General features: G+C 36.6%; 4 protein-coding genes and 1 long non-coding RNA gene across 9 annotated transcripts; 3 read left to right on the top strand and 2 right to left on the bottom strand.

The window, feature by feature from the left end:
- Nucleotides 1-8,065: 8,065 nt before the first annotated feature.
- Nucleotides 8,066-10,186, bottom strand: LOC103868919 (pentatricopeptide repeat-containing protein At1g31920). The gene has a single exon (XM_009146971.3). The coding sequence runs from the start codon at nt 9,928-9,930 to the stop codon at nt 8,107-8,109; it is 1,824 nt and encodes a 607-aa protein (XP_009145219.1). The 5' UTR covers nt 9,931-10,186; the 3' UTR covers nt 8,066-8,106.
- A 478-nt stretch (nt 10,187-10,664) lies between these two features.
- Nucleotides 10,665-11,189, top strand: LOC103868989. The gene has a single exon (XM_009147034.1). It carries the CDS (start codon nt 10,665-10,667, stop codon nt 11,187-11,189), a length of 525 nt encoding a protein of 174 aa, XP_009145282.1.
- A 2,413-nt stretch (nt 11,190-13,602) lies between these two features.
- On the top strand, nt 13,603-17,534 carry LOC103868918 (extra-large guanine nucleotide-binding protein 3). Of its 5 annotated transcripts, none has more exons than XM_033292345.1 (7): nt 13,603-13,800; nt 14,141-15,232; nt 15,324-15,428; nt 15,508-15,687; nt 15,760-15,934; nt 16,229-16,485; nt 16,564-17,331. In XM_033292345.1, exons 2-7 carry the CDS (start codon nt 14,204-14,206, stop codon nt 17,329-17,331), a joined length of 2,514 nt encoding a protein of 837 aa, XP_033148236.1. In that variant the 5' UTR covers nt 13,603-13,800; nt 14,141-14,203. The 5 variants fall into 5 exon arrangements, with proteins under 5 accessions (XP_033148236.1, XP_033148235.1, XP_009145218.1 ...); XM_033292344.1 differs by having other exon boundaries at nt 13,609-13,836; XM_009146970.3 differs by having other exon boundaries at nt 13,609-13,865; nt 14,145-15,232.
- An 827-nt stretch (nt 17,535-18,361) lies between these two features.
- Nucleotides 18,362-18,925, top strand: LOC103868917. The gene is made up of 2 exons (XR_004458449.1): nt 18,362-18,473; nt 18,555-18,925. It is a non-coding gene; the product is annotated as an uncharacterized LOC103868917 (long non-coding RNA).
- Nucleotides 18,926-19,112: 187 nt separating this feature from the next.
- Nucleotides 19,113-20,512, bottom strand: LOC103868916. The gene is made up of 3 exons (XM_009146969.3): nt 20,073-20,512; nt 19,628-19,789; nt 19,113-19,557 (listed from the first exon to the last, which is right to left on the bottom strand). The coding sequence occupies exons 1-3, from the start codon at nt 20,136-20,138 to the stop codon at nt 19,327-19,329; spliced, it is 459 nt and encodes a 152-aa protein (XP_009145217.1). The 5' UTR covers nt 20,139-20,512; the 3' UTR covers nt 19,113-19,326.
- Between the last annotated feature and the right edge of the window lie 4,899 nt (nt 20,513-25,411).

The raw sequence follows: 25,411 nt of genomic DNA, 5'->3' as shown, positions 1-25,411 counted from the left end.
TGGGTAACCAACAAAAATACATTTTCTGCTACGATTACCAAACTTGTCCTTATCTCTGGACCGTCGGTGTGCATAACACAAGCATCCAAAAACTCTAAGTCGATCAAAATCTGGTTTCTTGTTAAACAAGAGCTCGTATGGTGTTTTACCATGTAAGACCTGTGATGGCGTGTGATTGATCAAGTGAGCCGCCGTTAGTATGCTCTCGCCCCAGAAAGTAGAAGGTAGGCGTGCTTGGAAGAGACATGCTCGCGCTACATTGAGTATGTGGCGATGTTTCCGTTCGACGCGGCCGTTTTGCTGAGGCGTGTCGACACAGGAGGTTTGATGCTCAATGCCCTGTTTCTTGAAGTAAGATGCAAGACACATAAATTCAGACCCATTATCAGTCCGTATCTTCTGAACTGGTCGATTAAACTGGCGTTGACAAAGGGCAAAGAACTGCTGTAAAAGACCAGATACCTCTGACTTCTCAAGCATTAAATAAATCCATACGGCTCTAGAGTAGTCATCGACGATGGTTAAAAAATATCTTGCTCCACACGAAGATGGAATACGGTAAGGTCCCCAAACATCACAGTGTATCAAAGAGAATGGAGAAGAAGTTTTATTTGAACTATCAGGAAAAACACAACGGGTTTGTTTGGCCCTAAAACAAATCTCACAAGACGTAGCTTGTTCTGAATCAAAAACTAAGTTATCTAAAAACGGTAAGGAATATAAAACTCGGAAAGATGGATGACCCAGCCGTCGATGCCAGAGTTCTGAGGTAGAAGAATTTTTCAACACAGTTCGGTGGACACTTGCAGCTGTGACTCCAGTAAAATAATAAACTCCCTCACGTTCTTCACCCGTTCCAATCAGGGTCTTCGTAAAACGGTCCTGCAATACACACAAAGTATCAGTAAATATAGCTATGCATCCTGTTTGTTTAAGTAAACACGACACTGAGATCAATGTGCAGTTGAAATCAGGAACAAATAACACATCAGTCAAGTAATAGTCACGACTGAGTTTAATAGTGCCCTTCTTCTGTGCTTTAGAATATCGTCCATCAGGAAATCGGATTGACGATGGTAGTATGTCAACAACATCGATTAGAAGAGACAGGTTTCCTGTCATATGATGCGAAGCACCTGTGTCAATGATCACATCACTAAATATAGGTTTACCAGCTAGTTTCTCAGTAGAGATGCTAGAAGTTTGCTGAGAAGATTGAAGGAGATGAATGATTTGTGAGATCTGGTCGTTGTTGAGATTGTTTAGTGGTGCAGACGTTGCATTGTTGGTCACAGCTCGGGTATGATTAGTACGACCACGACCACGACCTCTGTTTCCAGTATTAGAGAACCGGCCTCCACGTCCTCGTTGGCCAGAAACATTTGCTCCAGTAGTCTTTTGTAGTTCATACCACCACTCAGGATATCCGTGAAGAAGAAAACATTCAGTCTGGTCATGACCTGTTCGAGAACAATGAGTGCAGAGTCTGTTTGGATCACGGCTTCGGGGAGCTACTGCAGTTGATGATGAGTCCTGTTTCGGTGTCTCAGAATGGACAGAGAATCCAATAGCGTCATTCTTAACTTCTGTAGTACGAGCGGAGTTGTTGTGTTGCTCTTCCCGAATTATGCGTGAATAAACATTGTTCATATCAGGTAGAGGATCTTCATCAATAATCTGAGATCGTATAGTTCGAAAACGAGATTCATCGAGTCCAAAGAGGAATTTGTGAACCCGAATCTCTTCTCGTTCTTTTTCAATATCTGGTGCAGCTTCGCAGGTACACGCACGAGTTGTCGCAAGATTGTCAAGCTCTTCCCAAAGTTTGGTAAGCCGACCATAATAGTCTATAACAGATTGGCCATTCTGTTGACATGAACCAATTGCATCGCGTAACTGATGAATCCGAACTCCATTGCGGACAGAGAAGCGACGTTGTAGAGTCTCCCAGAGTTTATGAGCATCCGGAACAAAGGTTACTGTCGAGCGTATTTTAGGATCAATGGAAGTTCGTATCCAACCAACGAGCATAGAGTTCGTTGCAAGCCATCGAGAGAGGTCAGGTTCAGTCGTTGGTTTGAGTATTGAACCATTGAGAAATCCAAGCTTCCGTTTGGCTTGAATTGAGTTAGAAAGTTCAGTGGCCCATTCTGTATAGTTATCACCGCGAAGCAAGACGGAAGTGATGAGAGCTCCAGGGTTATCAGATGGATGAAGGTAGTACGGAGAGGAATTAGAGAGTTCTGTAGTAGTAATCGCCGGAGCTGGCGTAGAAGATAAAGTAGAAGTAGTATCCGCCATATTCCTTTAGAAACACGGCAAGAAAAAAACGTTTTTAGGTCAAAGAATCTTTCTGCTCTGATACCATATAACGGAATGAATGTAGAAGTAAATAGTTTGTGTGTCATTATGTACGGCCAATAGGCTCCTTATATACAAGGTTGAGAGATCCTAATCTCATAAGGAGATAGAGTAAATACATCATTATCTAGACATTAATAGGATTTATCTAAATCTCCTAGTAGTTATCATATTAGTTCATGAAATGACAAGATATGATTTACGTTAACATCATGCATATGCATGATAATATTTTTTGTCACCCTATGATCTCGAATTTTAAATGTCTTCCGAAATATTTTAATCATATCAAAACGTTTTCTCATATTTTACTTTGCATATACTTTTCCCTTCTTCAGAAAATGTCGTAATACGAACTAGATCCATAAACCGTAGGTATAATATTGAATTATGATCAATCTTTTTATATAGGTTCCAGGGTATATTGCCGCTCAAGTTCTCGGATCAACCTTAGCGATAGAATCTCTTCGGCTCTTGTTCAATCTGAACAACAATGGTTGTAGCCTCAAAGGCGCTATTTATGTGGGAACACACCCGTCAAGTTCTAACACAGCGTCGTTCGTAGTGGAATTCATCGCTACTTTCAACTTGTTGTTTGTTATTTCGGCTGTAGCTACTGATAAAAGAGCCAACAGATCATTTGCAGGTCTTGCAATTGGTGCAACTGTAGTACTCGACATCTTGTTCGGCGGGTACGTATATCGAAAACCATTATAATATATATTACAAAGTTATTATGAATGTTATAACAAAATGTGCAAGAAAATTATTTGTTAATCGATTAGGCCAATTTCGGGAGCATCAATGAATCCAGCAAGAAGCTTGGCCCCTGCATATATATGGGGATGTTATAAGGATTTATGGATATACATAGTTGCACCTGTTGTCGGAGCATTGACAGGTGCATGGACTTATAATATGTTACGGTCTACAAATAAATCATTTGGTGAGATAATACGTCCAAATTGCAATAAAGAAGCATCTCTAGAGGAATTTTGTGTTCTTCAAATGGTTGATCCGAATAACCGGAAAATTTTCATACTTTCATCTCCCATTGATATTAATGACACATGCAATATCACATGCAAGTTGGCGTGAAAGACAGATGTGTTGCAACAATAATTGAATAATATTTGATTGGTCATCGTGATTGTTGTCTTTTTGTTGTGTTTGGTGTCTATTTGAGGTTTTCATTTCGCGCGTTGATGTATTTGTGTGTATTGAACTAGTTGTTTATGTTATATATTTTCTAATGTGGATCTGGAGATTTGCTTCTTTTATTTTTGGTGAACTCCTACGGGAACTCTTAGAGCATCCACAACGCAGGGTTTATGCGAATCCTTAACTGCAGCATGTGAATAAAAAATTAATAAAAAAGTGTGATACTGAGAAGGAGCAGTCCGTAGAGAAGGGGTTAACGGATCGAATCCGTAGGGACGTGGCAGCTTCGTATTGGACCGGTCGAAGGGTAAACGTGCATTCAGAAACAAAAATGAAATCATTTGCGAAGAAGAGAAAGAAAAAAAAAAGACGACGGTTTATGCGATTCGATCACCTCGAGCCATCAAGGTAAATCGAAGTCTTTCTACAACGGATTTGTGATATTTATTGGGTTTCTTCTTCTTTATGTTCTTGTGTAGTGATTGGCTGTGGGATTTGAAACGATTTGTGAATTTTTTCGTTTGTAATTAGGGTTTCGGTTTCACTGGAATTGGAGATTTTTGGGTTCTTGTCGATCTATTTCGGTATATCTTCTTCTATTTTTTTGAAATCGAATTGGGTTCAATGGATACGGTCCTAAACGATTTGGGGGTAAACGATTTGGGGTAAAAGGGATTAGGGTTTCAATCGATATGGGTTTCAATCGATTAGGAGGCTTTGATTATCTTTTTCTCTTACATAATCTGCGATTAGGACCGCGTGATTATCTTCTTGTTTGTAAAAGTGGCTCTGTGAAATCCCAAATGGGGTCCTTAAGAATTTCTTTTTTTTTTCTTTTTGCTTTCTATAAAAAAAAAAAAATCAATCGCAGACCGTCACGTATCGGTAGGACTCACAAACATTGCAAAAACTCCCCAAAAACTAATCCTTATTTAGTGATTTTGGAGACTGGTTTTAAAAATTTTTGTGGGATCCACGCGTCAATGAGACCCATATTTAATTCATATAGTACTTCTATTTTAATATAATACATAATATAATTAAAATATATATAAAATAGAATAGAATTTTATTTTATAATAAATTTTAGTTAACATTGAATTATAAAGTTATACTAGATTTCCACCCGCACAACCGTGCGGGTATATATTTTCACATTTATATATATTGATATTTGTTTTACATAATTATTATATATTTTTAATGTTACTCACATATTTAAATGTTTGTATAATTATGCCAAATATAATAATTTTATAGTTTTCATCTGTAAATTAAAATCATCACATATATGTTGCATATTATATATTTGTCCTATTGAATTTGCGTTTGATTACTAAACTAAATTTTTTAATGCGTGAAATAACATATATGAAAACAATTTTGTATTTAATTTATCATAATCATGATCCGTAATTCAAATCGCTATATTTTTTTAGTAAGTTTTTAATGTTTATTAATTTATATAATAAATTACTGAATATTAAAAAGTTTGAGATAATTTAAATTTTTATACATGTATTATATAGTTTACTAATATTAACCCGTTCTACCAACATATTATATTTTTAGCATAAATATTTTATATTTATAAAAATAAAATATGTTAGCTTATCAATTTAAAATAATTTTATCATATTTTGTTCAATATAACGTTTTTATTTTAAAATGATAGATATTATTATAAAATTGATAAAATATGATATAATTTTATTCTTTTAGTAAAATTTCATTATTAATTACAAAATTAGTTGAAACTATTTATATTCAATTTATGACAATTAAGATCTTATTATAATCTTTTTCAAGAGATTTGTTAGAATTTTAAAAAAAAATTAAAAAAATTAAAAGATATAAAAGATATTATGATTAAAATAGTTAAAAATATTATATATATTAGCATTAGTGATATACATTTAATAGAAAATTTAAATGATGGTCCAAATAAAAATATCACTCATCAAAAAATCATGATTTTTATTTTATTAGAAAAAATATATGAAAAAATTAAAATAGAAATAAATATTTATTTCTAACAAAATTTTTAAAAATTATTAGTAAATGTATTTTGAAATTAATAAATTTCATTTTATTTAAATTTTCGTTTATAAACCAAAACTATATTAAATTTTAATTTCAAATTATATTTTATGATAATTTAAAGTAAAACTAACTAATTTTCGAAAGTAAATTTAAAAAGATTCTAAGAAGATTTTAAAAAGATTTTGTTAGAACATTTTAAATATATTCATTTGTATTTCAAATAAAAAGATAAAGATATTAAAAAATATAATAATGAATTTATGTAAAATATGATATTTTTTAGTAATGGTCCAAACTAAAAAAATCACACATGAAAAGAAGTCATGACTTCTGTTTTAATATATTAGATTAGTATTTACGAAATTAATTAAGTGTTATTTTATAAAAATATTTAGAAGGTTGGTAAGATTTTATTAGATTCTTTCTCAACAAAATTTGTTATATTTAAAAATAAATTTATATTTATGTTTGTTTTATTATTAATGTAAATAATGAAATATGTAAATTTTTTAGATGGTCCTAGTATGACTTGTTAACAGTAGATAAAAAAATAGAACTTTATTTTAATAGATTAGATATTTCATATAATTCATAAAGATGAATTGTTTTCCCCTTTACACAATTTAAAAGTATTCAATTCCGTTAGTATCTCTACCTTTTATGATTAATTCTTATTTTATTCACATTCTCACTCTTGTAAACCCATCCTTCATTTCTTTTAAACACCAATTTTAATAAAATTAGATAATTCCAAACTAGGTAGATGGCGAAGAAGTGTGCATACAGAGTGCTTATTTTGCAACATATTCTGCCATAATATTGAGGCATGTCGGGATAAACAAAAACTGGAAATATATTAAAAAAAAAAGGAGAATGATAGATACTCTATATTTTGGATGAGCCCGTAGAGTTCCATTGGAGGAAGCTTTGAGTTGATTGATTCAATGAACACTGGATAATCTGATTTGAAACAGATTTTTAGACATAGAAGCTCTGCTGTGATTTTATTCGTGGAGCGTTTCGTCCAACTCACAGTCCATATAGATGTCCACTAAGTTATGTTACTACATAAGTCCGAGAGAACCTCTCAACAAAGGATAAAGATATAAAAGAAAAAAGAGTCACCTTGACAAATCCATATAGAAGTTACTACCTTACCATGCTCTGAATCCTTGACGAGGAGGGAGTAAGAAGTGGAGGAGATACACTGCATGACCCATTCAATAAAAAAAATCACATAATCCAGAGCTTTTTGTGACGAGTTGAATGAAACTCAAATTTAATATTTTATATTTTTTTTATCATATCTGTTTTTACGGCTATATAACAATTTATTTGAGCTTGTGAGCACTTTAGATAGTGAAGTAGCTCATGTATGATGAGCACATTATCCAAAATCACCTAATTTGGTACAAAAGTTGATTGCGTCTCAAAATGATATCATGAAGGGCCGGTTTCAACCAGAGCTACAAGAATTTGGCTATGTTCTTGTAATAAACACTACATAGTGAAATCAGTCGATACTCTGAGACCATTTTAAAATTGGTGATATTCACAATAATTCTGATATGAGTGACATTGGGTGAGCCCGCTGTTAATCTTGTCGTGGAAAATTTTTGTATTTCAGAGCAAATTGCTGACCCGATAACATCTCCATTTGATTTGAAGAAACATGCTGAAAGTCCATCTGGACCTTGAGTCTTGTCGGGATGAATGGTAAACATAGTTGTTCTAATCTTAACTGCATAAGGGATGGCTGAAGTAGTTGTATTTATTGTTGGGGATATGAACAATGATATTGCACTCTTGTCGCTCGTGCCTCCATAATCGAATGAGGGTTAGAGGAAGAAGATCCACGAGGCATTCTGATCTTCTTTGAAAAACACGTTTCCAAGATCATCTTCAATGACTAACATCATGTCATGAACCTTTTTCCTTTAGCCACCTCATGGAAAAATCTTATTTTTTATCACTTGAGGAGATCTGCCATATGAATCTGCTTTTTTGACGCCAAAATTCTTCTTCCGCCTTATACGCGATGAGGAGGCGGAAGAAGATCTATAACCCGCGTTATAAAAAAATTAAAAAAAATTGGCCGCTTTAGTGGTACTTCAAACCCTGGTTGGGCCAATAAGATCTGTAACATTCTAAACTTACCACTAGCCTAAGGAAAGTTTTTATAAAATTGTGGCTGAAATTATTGTTATAATTAAATGGCCGGAAGCCACTGTTTCTTTGGCTTGGCCCAAGGGCCGGCTCTGCAGGTACTTCAGGTGTTTCTTCCATTCATGTTGAGTAACCAACACTTTTTGGCAGTGTTATTAGGCGCATGCATCACCAAGTTGGGTTGAGTATACTAGGGTGCTAAATTTCTTTGGTGTAAGCCCTTTTTGTGCATTCAGAATAAAATAAAATAAAATAAGGTTGATTTAGAATGTTCATAGTGTTTGTTTCATGTAACTGTATTTTTTATTGGTATCTTAATGCTTGAAAGAGCGTGGAGAAAGAATTTTAACATTTGGGATATCGAAAGAACCAAATCTACCAATAATCTTTACAAGAGCAAGTTCCACCTTTAAATAGGTGAAACCTGTTCCTATCTCTTACAACAATCTCTCTTTCGTAGATCATGGAGATTTTCTTTGTATAAGTGTGACAGTCACTACACATCCTCAGGTTTCTAGCTATTCTAATGATAGACCCTGGAGGTGTATACAGTAGTGCAAAGGCAAGAGCCACCTTTAGGCTATGTCCTTTTAATCTCTCTCTTTTCTCTTCTTCATCTACACTTAGCAAAACCTGGGTCACATCTGGTGTATATCCTTCGAATTTTAGCTGCCATTCCATCTGGTGTAGCATCTTGTAGATCTTTTTGCATTGTGGGTGAAACCGATCTTGTGAAACAAACCTGTGGGTTTTACCTTTTACCTCGACTATACTAAAACCCGGTGTTTGCTTCAAACCCTTGTTAGCCATCTCTGTTCGAACCCTGGCTACATCTTCCCACATTTGAGCTTGTGCATACATGTTAGAGATCACCAAATAGTCACCTGGGTTGTGTGAGCTTAGCTTAACCAGCTCTCGAGCTGCTACCTTCCCTAGCTCAACGTTCTCATGAACTCTGCATGAGCTTAAGAAGCTTCTCCACACAACATCGTTGTGCTCAACAGCCATGTTTTGGATAGTCTCCAAGGCTTCCTCCAGCAAACCAGCTCTTCCTAGAAGATCCACAAGGCAGCCATAATGCTCAGCAGTTGGCTCCACTTTACCTTCCTTCAACATATCCTCAAACACTCGACGGCCTTCTTTGACAAGACCAGAGTGGCTGCAAGCATTGAGAACACTGACATACACTACATGATCAGACTCTATACCTTGTTCGATCATCTCTGAGAACATCCTCAAAGCTGCTTCTCCTTCTCCGTGCAAGGCGAGTCCTGAGATCATTGCGCTGTAAGTCAAACTGTTCCTACTCTCCATCTTCTTAAATATACGCAACGCCTTGTCTAAGCACCCGCATTTAGCATACATATCTACTAGCGAAGTCTTGACTGCTATGTTGAGTTGGCTGATGTTTCTCAACAGGTAGGCATGAATGCTCATTCCTAGATCAAGTGCACCGGTGTTAGCACAAGCCGAGAGAGCACTAACCATTCCACTTTCCTCCGCCTTCAAACCCGTTTCTCTACACATTTCACGGAACAGCATCAAGCAATCACTCCACATTCCAACTCCTGCACGAGCTGACACCATCGAGCTCCACGACGCAGCTGTTTTGGACTCCATTCTCTCGAAAACCGCTGAAGAAAGTGTCATCTCTCCACATCTTCCATACATATTGATCAAACTGTTCTGAACAAACACATCAGCTTCAAACCCGAGCTTAAACACGTGCCCATGAATCTGCTTCCCTTCACGAACCGACTTCAAACGAGTGCAAGCCTTGAGAACAAACGGGTACGTGAAGTTATCCGGCTCAACCCCTTCCTCTACCATCTCACTGTAAACACACAACGCTTCCTCGAAACTTGTCTCGTTGACATACCCTCTGATCATTGTATTGTAATCAAAGGTACACGGATCATCGATTCCTCTGAAAATGGACGCTGCGTAGTTCATACTGTTCTCCCATCCCGAGTGAGCGCACGTTGCGAGAACGCTGCTCGCTGAGAAGGGAGAAGAGGAGAATAAACTGAGCTTGATGAACTTGGCGTGGACTTGCTTGAACTCTTCTATGTTGTTGCATCTCTTCAAGAGGTATAAACACTCTTGCTCTTTTGCTCTAAAGCTGTTGACCTCTGGGTTGTGATTTACATCGTCTCTAGAAGCCAATAGAGACTGTATAAGTGGTGACGACGTTATCATCTTCTCCTTGAGACCATTAAGGAAACTGGAGATTGGGTGCCCAACAACCCTTCCCTGATCATTAGGGACTGGTTTCGAATCTCATCCCCTGGAGATTTTCCTGGAAAATATGAGCCACAAGTTTGAATTTTTTTTTGTTTATGATAAGTTGCGATGAGTGAGAGAGAGATTGTGCTTTGGATTTTCTCTCCATCTCTATGTCTCAGTTGTTGGGACCCACCTTCGCTTAACATATTCAGACATGATTTCACTATGGTTCAGTTCGGTTTGGTTCTTAATCAAACGAACCGAAACTTGAAATTGGGCCTTTTTCGTTTTCAATCGGAAACCAAAACAGGTTTTCATATAAATGAGTCCTCATCTCAGGATTTGTAGCATCAGCAAGTAAGCTGAAAGAACGTCATTGTGGAAAAGATAGTACTTGTCAGAGATGTGGAGCGGAACAAGAAACAGTAAATCATATACTTTTTGAGTGTCCACCGGCAATTTAATGTTGGGCTCTATCTAATATCCCTTCATCTCCGGGGTTATTCTCGTGTTCTTCACTTTATGTTAATGTTGATACTTTGCTAAGGTACTGTAAAGAGCCTAATCATATCGGAGACATCTCTTCGATATTTCCATGGATCATGTGGTATCAATGGAAGGCTCGAAACAATAAGTGCTTTAGTAACTTAGACACTACAGCTTTGGATATTTTGCAACTGGCAAGGCAGGAGGCGGAAGCTTGGAAGATGGCGCAGATCATTGAGACGACCTTCACGATAGAAGAAGAAAATAACCAGAGGAAAGATCCTACCCCAGCACCTAACTTAACGCATCAGTGGAGATGTCAGGTTGACGCGTCATGGGTGGAGGCAAGCGATGGAATAGGAATGGGCTTTGTCTTGTTTGAACAGGAAGTGGAGGTGTTAAGAGGATGGTGCAAAGGACCACAAACAGAGACACCACTACACGCAGAGGCCGAGAGCTTATATTGGGCGATGAAAGAAGTCAACAAACGAGGATGCCTGCGCATAAACTTTGAATCTGATTGTCAACAGCTCGTGCACATAATACAACGGAAGAAACACTGGCCTGCTCTAGAACCGGTTCTGGACGAAATTAAAGCTATGAATGCTCTCTTTAAAGACTTATCTCTTATGTTTATCTCTCGCTCAGCAAATTTCCGTGCGGATACTCTTGCCAAGGAGGCCCGAGCACGCGAGCAATGCTTCAGCTTTTATGAAGTAAAGGATCCGATTAGGCTAGCTATATAGGCTAGCTTGTATGAACCCCTTTAAGTTTGGAATGAATGTTTTGGAAGACAAAAAAAAATAATATAAATGAGTCCTCTTGGGCTCTCACAAAATGGTTGAAAAGTGAAATAGTTCATAAACCTTATTTAACAAAATCAGATTACATTTGGGTTAGGTTATCTAAAACAAAAAGGAATCTTGTGAAAGCGTTTAACAAATAGAACTAGGAATTCAATTCTTCGTTCGGTTCTTCGAGTTCTTTTAGTTTTTCAGTTCTTCGGTTCTAGACGTTAGAAAGTTTGGTTTTCGGTTATTTCGGTTCTCAGTTCAATTCGGATAACGAAATTGGAAACCAACTTATATCTGGGGTAATTTTGGATCCCATTCGATTCTGGTTTTTCGGTTAATTCTAGTTAAAATGTAAAAGAAAATATGTTTTGGATTAAATATCAGATTTTTCAAATTTTTAAATAAAAATTTAGATAATTCAGATAATTTAAAATATTTTGGATGAAAATTATCCTAATAATTCAATTTCTTGAGTATTTTGACATATAAATAATATTTTTTAAAATTATTTGATGAATATAGTTAATATTTATAAATATATAAACTATATTATAGAATTTTGGGTATTTATTTGGTTTTTGGTTCGGGTCGGTTTGGTTCCTTTTTTTGTTTCGAGATATAGAATCTACTAGCTTCCGAACCGAACCAGGTTTTTTGATTCGATTCGTTTTTTTACTGTTTTCGAAAATGTTCTCAAACCTAAATAGAACAGTCAATTCATCTATCACTACTATGATATGATGTATTACAAAGTTTCCATTTTTGTTAGTTAAAGTAACAGGAGGGGTCGGCCATCCATTTTCAATGAATACAAATTTGACTATGATTGTAATTAGCGCACAAAATGTTGCTTACTGTCAACATTTAATTGCCACCGAAAACGAATTAATTCTTATCCCTATCAGAAAAAAAGATCAGAAACTACAACCATTTTCTATACAATCCTCATAATGGCTCAGACTAGGCCTAGCTCAGACGATCCACTAACTTAGATATGTGAATGAAGAAGATTCTACAGAGGAGAACATATAATACGGCCAACGACGTCAGAACACAATAATGTCATTCCTCACATGCTGCTCATTTGATTCGAATTTTAAAATTATTGACATCATTTATGCGCATATTGCATATAAAGTTCTTGTATTTGAATTAGGGCTGGGCAAATAAACCGAACCCGAAAATCCGAACCGAACCCGATCCGATAAAAATGAATCCGAACCGATCTGAATCCGAAATAAATACCGAATAGATCCTGTTTTTTGGTATATTGGGTTATGGGTATTATCCGAACCGAACCCGGACCTAAATGGATATCCGATAGAACCCGAAACATTTATAATTACAAAAAGAACTTCTACCAAATATGATCTTAATTCTTAATATGTATCCAAAATATTTTAAGATATTATTGAACTTCTAAAATAATTATCTATTACATGAAGGTTTATGCTGAAATGTGGCGGTTGAAGCCTAATTTTTATTTTATTTTGGTTTTGTTTTCATTGAATAATGTTTCTCATTTCATGAGAACTTAGTTTTTGTTTTATGATTTCATTTATCTGGTTTTCTTTCTATCACTAACTATGTTTATGTTTCGCTTGATTTTGAATGATCACGTTTGATGTTTATTCTTATTTTTAAATCGATTTTACTTATGTTTTGGCTATTAAAATATGTACAAATCATGTATTTTATATCCGAAGAACCGATTTCATTTATGTTTTAGTTACAAAATAGGTACAAATCATGTATTTTTAAACCGAAGAACCGATTGGGACCCGAACCCGAAAGTACAATGGGTTATACCGGTTCTTTGAAGATTTACTAACCCCAACCCGAACCCGATATAACCCGAACCGGTCTCGAACCGAATTTTTATATAACCCGAATGGGGTTGATTTTGATAAATCCGAAAAACTGAAACCCGAATGGATAAAACCAAAATCCGACTGGGACCTCGAATTCCCATGCCTAATTTGAATGCTGACGGTTTTCAGACAATTTAGTCCGCAAGTAGAAATAATTTAAATATTACTTCAATCATTTAACAAAAATAAACGTTGACGGAAAAAAAGAAAGATCAACAAATTAAGAACATTTTAAGTGTGATGGTGTGTGCAGAGTAAATAAAATAAGAGAGAGTACTTATTACATTGCACATTAATGGACGTTGTGGTTGTTGTGTGTTTTACTGAAACGCGACACGCACGCGCGTACAGGCGCCTGGGATTAGCGTGTTGTGTTATCTTCGGAACCAAATTATTAGATTGGTCTGAAAAAGTGTGAATCACTCGCAAGAAAGAGGGGGCGTGTAGACCCACGCGCTCGTACACAAAAGCCGTCTCCATCGACACGAACTAATGTAAGACACTCGTGGGTCCTTGTCTTTTTTCAATTCATCTCTCTATGGATTTCACCGTCTCTCTGCCGTTTCCTTCTCCAGATTCTATCGGCTTTTCGTGATTTCCCCTCAGGAAAAAAAACAAAACAAAAATCAGAGGAATCAAAACAGATTTGTCACTTGCTATTCTTCTCAGTTCGTCTTCTCAGATTCAGCTTCGACTTTTTGTTCTTCTGCATATATCTCTCTCTTTGGTCTTTTGCTTTAGACTTTTTCCTGTGCAGGTTTCTTCTTCTTCTCTCTCTGTGGGCTGCTGAATTATTATCAAGTGGGTTTGGTATAGATGTTGAATTATTTTCACAGACAATTGATTTGACCTTGAATTTGTCAAATATGCCATTATAATTAATTAATAAATAAAGCATTTTCCTTTCTAGATTTTCAATTTTATTTGCCGGCTATTTGACTTTGATTATATAGATAGATATGTTGATGTTGAAGCCAATTTGTTATTCCTAATCTTTTTAACTCTTTCTCGTTTCTATCTGTCTTTGTGTCTGAAGACAAAACCCACATGGTGATCTGATTTGGGGTTTAAAGGGATTCAGCTTTGCAAATTTCAATGATGGAGAAAGATGGGGGAGAAAGCTGGAAAGATATGGTGAGAAAGATGCTTCCTCCTGGAGCTCCTTTCCCTGAAAACTCATCTGAATTCGATTTCTCCATAGCCATGGAGTACACTGGTCCCACTCCTCTACACTCAATCCCCAGAGTTTCACCTCTTGATGTTAATCCTCATCCCATCCCCTTGCCTGTCTCTCGTATAGCCGGAGGAGTCACAACCTCTCCAGGTCAGAGCCCTAGAGGTTCACCAGCTAGCTCTGAGTCCGTGGTCTCTGTGCTGCACAACAACCCTGAATCATCCTCTGGCTCAGCCTCTGTTTCACCAGTCTCTGCTCGCAGACCAAATGGGAATCACGTTCGGAGACCCGTTGTGAAGTTCAAACCTGTTGAGAGTAAAGAGGAGAACAATGTGGAGAGGGACACGGATAGGGAGAGGAAAGTTCAAGAGTGTACGAAGAAACGGAAGAAGAAGAAGAAGAAGAAGAGAGAGTGTTATAGATGCGGGAAAGCTAAATGGGAAAAGAAAGAGACTTGTATTGTCTGTGATGAGAAGTACTGTGGTAACTGTGTGCTTAGAGCGATGGGTTCGATGCCTGAAGGAAGGAAGTGTGTGAGCTGCATAGGCCAAGCTATTGACGAATCTAAACGGTCTAAGCTAGGGAAACACTCGAGGGTGTTGTCGAGGTTGCTTAGTCCTTTGGAAGTTAAACAGATCATGAAGGCGGAGAAGGAGTGTGCAGCTAATCAGCTGAGACCTGAGCAGCTGATCGTCAACGGTTGTGCGTTAAAGCCTGAGGAAATGGCTGAGTTGCTTAACTGTCCTTTACCGCCTGAGAAGTTGAAACCGGGTGGCTATTGGTACGACAAAGAGTCTGGTCTGTGGGGTAAGGAAGGAGAGAAACCAGACAGAGTCATAAGCTCTAACTTGAATTTCACCGGGAAGCTATGTCCGCATGCTAGTAATGGGAACACGGAAGTTTATATGAACGGTCGAGAGATCACAAAGCTTGAGCTAAGGATCTTGAAGGTAACTTGGTCTTGTGTTTAATTGCCACTTGTCTGAAAACAATCGTGTATAAACCTTGTGTTGTGTGTGTTGTTGTTGTGTATTATCTCAGATAGCAAATGTACAGTGTCCACGTGATACTCATTTTTGGGTATACGATGATGGGCGTTACGAGGAAGAAGGGCAGAATAACATCCGAGGAAACATTTGGGAGAAGGTAGTGTAATAACTTTTTTTATCAGATTCTTGGTTTTGTAAGAAGCATCATGAGTTTGTTGGGTCTTGGGGTTAAACAGGCATCTACAAGGTTCATGTGTGCGCTGGTTTCTTTACCTTTTCCACACGGACAACCTCGAGGAATGGTACAACCACCGAGCACTCATGTAACTGTTCCGAATTATATAGAGCATAAGAAGATTCAGAAGCTTCTACTTCTTGGTATTGAAGGGTCTGGAACTAGCACTATCTTTAAACAGGTAATTAATGTTTTTAGATAAAGAGAGAATCTGTAGATTCGATGGTTTACTTATTTGTTTGATTTGAAACAGGCCAAGTTTCTGTATGGAAACAAGTTCTCGGTGGAGGAGCTTCAGGAGATAAAGCTGATGGTACAAAGCAATATGTATAGATATCTCAGTATCTTACTCGATGGAAGAGAACGGTTTGAAGAGGAAGCTTTGTCGCATATGAGAGGTTTAAACGCCGTTGAAGGAGACTCGGGAGGTACTATTCCCTCTGTTCCAAAATAAATAATGTTTTGGTTGAGGCACAAGAATTAAAACATACATTTATTTTTTTTCTAAAAAGTAGCATTAAAAATATAAACTAAAACTAATTTAGCCAAGAATCAAAAGATTATAAAACACCATTTGTCACACAGTTTTCAATAAAAGTAAAACTAATATCAAAACATCATATACTTTGAAATATTAAAAACTCTTTTATGGAACAGATGGAATATAAAACATTTGGTTCTTGTTTTGTTAGTTTCTTGATTTTCTTGAAATGATCTTGCAGGCGAGGAAGCAAACGAGGATGGAACTGTCAATACTCCGCAGTGTGTGTATACATTGAACCCGAGGTTGAAGCATTTTTCGGATTGGCTTCTAGATATCATAGCAACTGGTGATCTCGACGCGTTTTTCCCAGCTGCAACACGTGAGTACGCTCCCTTGGTTGAGGAAGTGTGGAAAGATCCAGCGATACAAGCCACGTATAAACGAAAAGACGAGCTTCATTTCCTTCCTGATGTTTCAGAGTACTTCTTGAGCCGGGTACAGACAGAACTCGTGTTCATGGTTCTGTTGTTATTAGTTTCATAAATGTTTTAACTTAGGCTTTTCATTTTGCAGGCTATGGAAGTGTCGAGCAACGAGTATGAGCCTTCGGAGCGAGATATCGTATACGCGGAAGGCGTCACACAAGGAAACGGATTAGCTTTCATGGAGTTTTCTCTTACCGAACAAAGTCCATTGTCTGATACTTACCCTGAAAACCCTGACGTCTTGTCACCTCCTCAGCCAAAGTACCAGCTCATCCGAGTAAACGCAAAGGGGATGAACGATAGCTGCAAATGGGTAGAGATGTTTGAAGACGTACGAGCAGTCATCTTCTGCATCAGCTTAAGCGACTACGACCAGATCAGTATCACACCAGAAGGAAGCGGAACGGTCACTTTCCAGAACAAGATGATCCAGAGCAAGGAGCTTTTCGAGTCGATGGTTAAGCATCCTAGTTTCAAAGACACTCCTTTCATTTTGATACTAAACAAGTACGACCTCTTCGAGGAGAAGCTTAACCGTTCGCCGTTAACATCTTGCGAATGGTTCAGCGAGTTCTGTCCCGTGAGGACGAACAACAACGTGCAGTCACTTGGTTACCAAGCTTACTTCTACGTTGCCATGAAGTTCAAGCTGCTTTACGCGTCTCTCACGGGCCAGAAACTGTTTGTGTGGCAAGGTAAGGCTAGGGATAGAGCCAATGTGGATGAAGGGTTTAAGTATGTGAGAGAGGTTTTGAAATGGGAGGAAGAGAAGGAAGAAAGTTACTTAAATGGTGGAGAAGATTCTTATTACAGTACTGATATGAGTTCTTCGCCATATCTTAGACCTGAGGAGTGAAGAGATTGTCTCTTTGGAGGGAAACTCTTGATTCATCATTTGTTGTAATTTTTATGTTAGATTTGGTTTTTCGCCCTAGGATTTTTTCTCCTTTTATTTGAGTGGAATAAGGTTTTGATGATATCAAATGTGTAAGTGTTAAACCATAATTCATATTTTTAGATTAAATTGATCGAGTATGTTTGTGGGCTATGTCATCAAAACTTTGATTACCTTTTGAAGGGAGAAAAAAAAAAGAAGAGAATTTGTTGATCAGTTTTTTCTTGTTGAAATTTGATATTTATTAATCAACAAAAGCACATTTATAAACTTATTGAACAGTTTGCGATAAATCTGTGGGAATATATGGTATATATGCGAAAATCCCGCAATTGACAAAGTGTTTAATGGGAAGGATATATCTCTGATGCATACCATGCAATTAGGTTGTTAAGCTAGAAGCGGAAACACTGACAAGTAGCAAACCTTTCCACTGAAGCTGAGGACAAGATGACAGCTTTTCATATCCCTTCAACAGAATCAGAGCAATTATATTCAGCTAATATGTGTTATATTCTGATCCTATACCCGGTTCAGGTTTCAATTTTATTGATGAGAAAAAATTGAGTTGCTGGCATGGCATTTTTGAAAGAACCCGAGTCCTTAGTCTCAAAATTGACCGAACAAAATACCTAATATTGTACTAATAACTATGTCAACTAATAGTCGGTTTGGAATATTTATTATCAATTTATATACGTGTACTGATCTTTAAACTGCTTTGCTGCATAAAGCTTTAATCAAATAAAGACAATTATAAATGACCAAACAAGTTATCTGTCTAGAGAATAAAAAAAAAAATATATATATATATAGATATATATATATATATGTTCTTTGAAGGTGTAGATAATCAGTAAATTGTTGTGCTCTTTTTGGACAAAGAATAATTGAGTTGATATTTGTAATTTTTAAAAACTAAAGAGAAGTTTGGTGACCTCTATCAACACAATCATGTGAGTCATGAGAGTAACTTCAATTCAAAGCAAAGGTCTTTTTAATTTTCTTCTTACCCTCATCTCTTCTTTCTTTTTGTGCATTCTATTTATTGTCATCATTTCAACTCTCTGCAACCCATATTACCAATTTAAGAAAAAAAAAGAGTACTATAATGGGTCACTTGAAGCTCTCAAGTCTTCTCCTTGTTGTTCTCTTGATACTTAACATACTTCTGGTTTCTGCAGATACTTCAAGAACTCAAGTCAATTATGCGACGGTCCGTGCAGCCACAGGAGAAAACCAGGCCGTTGCATGGCATCCAAGAACGAGGATTAACCATGGGAGCTACCGTGGGCCGAGGAAACACCTAGTGAATCCCACCGTGAAACAAGATGTTTACACAGTTCCTGAGTCTTCAGCTTGAATGAAAGAATTTACAAAGAAGATCAGTTTCTAGCAGCAAGCAATAAAAGATGCTATGTATTTTCTTCATGTTGAAGTAAAAAAAAAAACCAAAGTGGATAAACAAAGTTTGTTTGAGTTTGAAAGTACTTTTGTCTCTCTTATCATTAAAAGGCTGACACTGAAGTTTACGTTAGTAGAACTCAATGAATATTACCCTAGAAACGTTAAAGCCTGAATGGCAAATCAGTTATAAGAAACATGTATCAAGATCAGTCAGTGTGTTTTCTAAAACTATGAAAAACAATGAATCAAAGATTAGTTCTAGGTGTTGTGAACCAAAGAACAAGTCTATCAGAGTGAAAGAAAAGACCTTTCAGTGTAGAATATTAGTGTAGTGATATGTAAAAGAGCATAAGCTCTCAGTGAACCTTAGTTGAGTATATAAATATAATATATAACATTACACTATGATTTGGTTTTGTTATTGCATAGACAGAAGTAAAAGTGTAAACAACAAAAACACATAGATTCACAAGGGGGTTGAAGGAACAAGGTTGTATCCGTGTGATGATATCTTATAAACTATTGAACTTTATAAGGAACTCTTTTGTTTCATCCGTTCTTGGATGCTACAGCCTGCATAGCATTGCATTCTTCAAGTAGATTTAGCAAGTTGTGTTCAGGGGCACTGAGTGATGGCAAGATGGAACGGTTTGGCTGACTCGGGCGAGGCGGTTTTGGTGCAGATCCATCAGATTCAGCAGAAATCTCGTCTTTAGCAATCTGTAAATCACCTTTTCTCCTCATAGATGCTGATACCCTCTCCTTCCAGATTCTTCCGTCCTGTTTCATGAGAATTACAAGCTTTCTATAAACAGATACACTTAGATCAACTAGGAACCAAAAGTCTTACATTTAGAATGGATGGTTCAGGTAGTGGACACTGGATCGGTTGATCATTGTCCAAAGGCTCGACCGGATGTTCCACCGGTTTAAACTCTGTTGCTACCTCAATTCCATGAGAAGCAGTTGTTGCAGTAACATCAGGGTTTGGAGCTAATACTTCCTTATCATCCTGATTCAAACACATGTTTCAAGAACTCAAAAACCCCAGTTCATAGAGTTGTAAAAGGCTAAAGATTTTGAATCTGAAACTGAAACAGAAACTAAACGATATTGGAATCGTATCACGAAACTGTACTGTAGAATCTAATCTGGAGATATCAAATCCAAGCTAAAAGGAGACATTTTTCCACCGTTTTGGACCAGACAAAGATCTAAAACATGTTCCTTACGTTGTACTTCAAGAACAGAAGGTCAATAAGAATGGATCCAAACCAAAGATAAAGAGAGCTTACGATTGCACTTTGAGTCCGTCTATGGCTGCTTCTACCAACAGAAAATCTTGAAAATATACCAACCATGGTTTTATTGAATCTGAAATCTTCTTTTGATCTCTAAACACGAAGTCTCCCTTTGATCTTGAGTTCCAAGAAAGAAACAATTATGAAGAAGTATGTCCCAGAGCAGAGGAAGACGAAGAAATAAAGAGGATTTATCGTCAACCACTTGAAGAAGGAAGGGTGTCGCTTTATATCTCCACAAGAAACGTAGTGAATGCTATGATAAATGCTTTTTTTTTTCTTTTTTTGTATTTTTTCTAAGGCTTGTGATTGGCTTAAGCATATTCTTCTTACATCTTATGCTTATGTTTCGTTTACTTTTCTTTCTTTCTTATTTCGCCCCTCAGCTTTTCTTGGATTTGGTAAATCTAATTATCTTTTAGTGATGGATGATGTATTTTGTTGTGTCTAATTAATTGATGTATGATAAAAACAAAGACTAGTTGGGTTATTTAAGAAATCTAGTTGAGTAAAGATAAGTTTGTTATTCATGTCACTCTCCAATTTAAGCCTCACTGAAATAACAAAAAAAATATTTGCTTAGACATTATAAAGTAGTTTGTGCATGGAATCTATGGATGTAAGACCATCTCCAATGTATTACTCTAAAATGGAGTTGAGTTTTACTCCAATGTATTACTTCTTTTTTTACTCCAAACAAAATATTTATTTTTTTCATTTAGTTAATAATTGTTAGTAGTACCTTCAACTTATAAAAATTTAACAATTAACCCAACTACTTTATGTTTACAAAATTTCCATAATAATATATTTTATTTAAATTCAATATTTAACATTAAAATACAACTAGAGATTATCTTCCAATTTCAATTCGTGCAGATTTTATCATATGGAATTTTTCTCATTCAAAAAATATTTATATGCATTAAAAGAACATAAAGAAAAAATAAAGTTTTGTTTTGTAATTTAAATTATGTATTGGATCTTATTGTTTGTGCATATATCAAGTTCAACAAGTACAAATGTTATCAATCAAAATTTTGACTCACAAGATTAAAAAACTCATCTATTCCGTTTGAGTAATACTTCACCGATTTTGGTAGTTTCAAAAACAATTTACCGAATTATTTATTAAATTACTTATTTATATTATACTATATTTATTTTATATTATTTATTCTTAGTTTTGACTTTTATGAGTTTATGCATATTTTATGTAAACTATAAAGTAATCTTTTGTGGAATATTATATTTTTCATGTTATTATATTATTTTAAGTATGAAATAAAAACATTAAAGATTAAAATGACCATTTCATAAATATAAAAAGTTTAACTCCAAAATGGAGTAATGGGTAAGATTACTCTATAAATAGAGTAACCCTAGTCATTACTCCATTTTGGAATTGAATATAGAGTGGGGTTGGAGAATATTTTACTCCATAATTGAGTTTAGAGTAAAAAATGGAGTAGAGTTGGAGATGCCCTAAAACACCAAATACCTAACTGTATTTAACATTTTTTTAATGGATCCCAACTTTACTAGTCAAACTACTCTACAGACTCTTTGTCTGTGTCATTTGTAAAAAAGTGAGTATTAATCAAGAATCTATACATATAATCTCTGCTTAATTCCATAATCACTTTAATTAAAACAATCTATAAATTAGAGAAATCTTGCTTATAATCTTGCTAATAATCAGCTTATAAATTGACACAAACTTTTGAATTAAAGTTTCAGCAATGGACCAAAGACTGTTACTAAAACTATTACCATTATGTGGAAGAACCTATACTAAAACTATTACCATTACTAAAACTTTTGAATTAGAGTTTCAGCAATAGAAATGTCGATATTTCCCACGTCGCTTGGGAAACGCCCCACATCTTTTTCGAAAATACTTTAAAAAACAAGGTTCAAAACGAACTCGAGAAAAAAGAGCAGCGACAAGGATTCAGAAACGGAGACAAACATCGAAATCTCTATAAATGATACTTCAGGAAAAAAAAAAGATGAACCTCGAAGAAGCAAAAGAGCTCGAAAAAAAAACTTTGAAGCTCAATTTATACTTGTATCCGCTTTAAGCATGTCCCATACTAGGTTAATCCTCGACAATTTTGAGCTTCAAGGTTTTATTGTGTTCTCCGCTTAGAGAAAAACATTTTCTCCCAACTATCGATCCTTGTATGATACGGTAACTTTTATACTTTCCAGATCATCTACTAGCTTTAAGAATACATCCACATTCTCTTCAATTGATTTGTCTTCTTCCATTTTGTAACAGGAAAACTGCTTCTCTAGATAGATCATGTTTGGAAGAGACTTGAGCTGATACATCTTCTCCAAAGATTTCCACATACCAAGAGTTGTCTGCTCGTGCATGACCTTCCGCAAGATAGAATCACTCAAGCAGGTACCAAGTAAGCTTCTCACCCGTAAGTCCTTGTCAAACTTCTTCTGATCAATCACTGGTTTCTCACTTTCCTCTTGTTTTTCTGATGAGGAGGAGTAAACCGTGAAGTCATCAGTTATGGCTACCAGAAGCCCTTGGATCTCAAGATGTCCCATCATCTTGAACTTCCACATCCCGAAGTCTCCTTTACCATGGAACTTATCCATCTCTAATTTCCCTAGAGTTCGTTCCATCTTGAACCATAGAGACCTCGAGATTCACTTCACACAGAAGATGAAACTGCAACAATCACAGCAACACAAGCAAGAATATCTCAAACCACAACGATCGCAAGACACAATCACATATAAGAGATCTCTCTCCCTTCACCTATCAGATCTGATCTTACTGTAGTCTTAGCACCCAACCTTGTGCTCTGATACCACTTATAGAGATTTAAGATCAATTTCTAGGTTTAGATCTTGCTTGAGTGATTGATAGATTCGACTTGTTTTCTTTTCAGATTTGCGATCGAAGTACCAAATCAAAGAACAACACAAGCCAATTTGTTCACCCGGTGTTCGCTGATCTACTCATCGGGGAGGGAACGACATCCCTCAACTGCTTCACTATCAGAGATCAAGGTTACAAACAATGGTGAATCGCTTAAACCAAAAAACAGAGCAACAAGAGAGTAATAGCGAGCTTATCACTTCCTCTATGAAGCCGGAAAGTCACCGCAGGGATGATCCAACCTGATCGTGTACCGCTTTCATGACTCCGTCGAGCTTCAACCTCATGGCCTCAAGCTAAGTCTTCTTCTCTCTCTCGATCTGATCTCTTGATCGTCTATGTACTTTGTGATAGTGATGATGCCAAACTCATCCACTTGCCTCTTACGAAACACAACGTTTGGCTGAGACTTGGGCTTGAATCTTTGATGCAGGTTTCGCGTGAGCTGGGCCGCAGAACGCGAAGCCCACTTGGAGTTGTTGGCTGAACCTAAGTCCACAGATAGAAACTATGGAGTCAGGCTCCGTCTCATCCATCGACCAAGCACTCCCAACGTCCGGCGATGAAAAAGATAAGTTTACCGTCTACTCTACTGCAGTTCATAAGGTCGTGTTCATGATCAATGTCGTAGTCTTAGGGTTACTTCTTCACCTTGTGAGACAACAGTCCTCTGTTTTGAAAACACATAAACCAACATAGACCTGTTTTAGTCTCCTCGTTTTCTTCTACGCTGTCTTTCGAGTACGCGAAGCCATTGATGTGAATCGACGTTTCGGGGTTATCGCCAGACTCGTCGGGCGCACGAGCCATCTGTTGGGTGGTCTTGCCGCTTCCGTGCTCATCTCTGTCGTTAGTACAGAGTTAGCTTTCGTTCTTCTCATTCTCTAGTTTTGCTGGTTCTCCTTTGTTGCTTACAATACTTTCAACGAAATCAAGATAAATAACTCTCGAGCAAACAGTACCGGAGCCGATTCACCCCGTTCGTCGCCGGTTTAATAACTTGTGAATTGTACTTTGTTTACGTCTCGTGGACATTCGCTTTGTTTCAAAAATATATAAAGGTAAGTATTTCAGTTGAAATAAAAAGCACTCGAATACTCGATACTGTGTACCTTAACCGCAGTGATGTTTGTAACCGATTAATATTGTATAAGGTCTACTTATAAAATATGAAAAAAAAAAATTTTGCTTGTTTGTGATCCAGCAAAAAAACTAATTTGCTCGCTTATTTCTCTAATTCAGACGTTTGAAACTAGCCCTGGGATTCTGACCCGAACCGATTGGTCCGAACCGAACTGAACCGAGTAATAAGGAAATCGGTTAGGGCTCGGTTCTTATGAAGAAACCGATCGGCAGAGATTTTAATTTATTTCGGTTATCACGTCGGTTCGGTTCGGTTCACTATTACCGAATGGATAACCGATTTTAACCTAAGTATATAAATCTAATCTTATCTCTCTTATCCTTAAGTCACCGTTAACCTAAAATTAGAAACGGCGTAACCTAATCACCTCTCTGTTAAACACGATCTTGATCTTGGCTTGTCTGATTTTCTGACCACCAGACCATCTTCTCTTCATCTCGATATCATTTCGATCACAAGGTTAGTTCTCTTATCTTTCTTTTCTTGTTTTCAACGTTCTGTAAAAATCGATTTAGGGTTTGTGTGGGAAACGATTTGGGGTTTCGTTGTTACTAGCTAGTTGTTATGGTTTGTGTCGATTAATGAGTAAATAATCAGTCTCTGTTATTCTATTTGTGTCGATTTGGGTTGTGAACCGAGTTGGAGCTTAGAGTTTGGATTCTGAAAAGTGAAAATATTCAATTACTTACAATGTTACATAATCAATTTAACACTATAAATATACTTAGAAGTAACGTTTGTTATATATATTAACAAATTTAATTGTGTTGTTGATGTAAAAGTTAAAAAACTTTTGGTGTTTGTTTGGTGTTCGTTTGGTCTGCTATGTTTGTATGTCTGATATAAAACTTTTATCTTATGATTGTAGATGTCAGAAGCTTGTGAAGATAATGATGAGTTCATTCCAGAGGAAGTTCAGACAGATGTAAATCAAGGTGGTGGGAAGAAAAGATCTGCTTCTGAGAGATCAAGCACTGACCTGCCGCCTGTTGCAAAGAAAAAGCAAGCCCACAGAGCTGAAGTTTGGCAACATTTCATTCAAAGAGAAGACAATCCGAGTATCAGCAACTGTCGTTACTGTGGCCAAGAGATTGGATGTGATACCAAGAGAAGTGGGACAAGTGCGATGAAGAATCACAATGGTCGATGTAAGTTGTACGATCTCTACAAATCATCTGGAAATCAGCAGGTCTTAGCAGGAGATAGCAGTGGTGTATTGACAGCTATTAAGTATGATGCCAGTTTGTTTAGGAGATCAGTGAATGAGATGATAGTGTTGAATGA

The sequence above is a fragment of the Brassica rapa genome, chromosome A05 (genome assembly GCF_000309985.2).
Source record: "Brassica rapa cultivar Chiifu-401-42 chromosome A05, CAAS_Brap_v3.01, whole genome shotgun sequence".
Classification (NCBI taxonomy): Eukaryota; Viridiplantae; Streptophyta; class Magnoliopsida; order Brassicales; family Brassicaceae; genus Brassica; species Brassica rapa.
The sequence above is the reverse complement of the archived record's forward strand: the minus strand, read 5'-3'. Positions and strand labels throughout refer to the sequence as shown.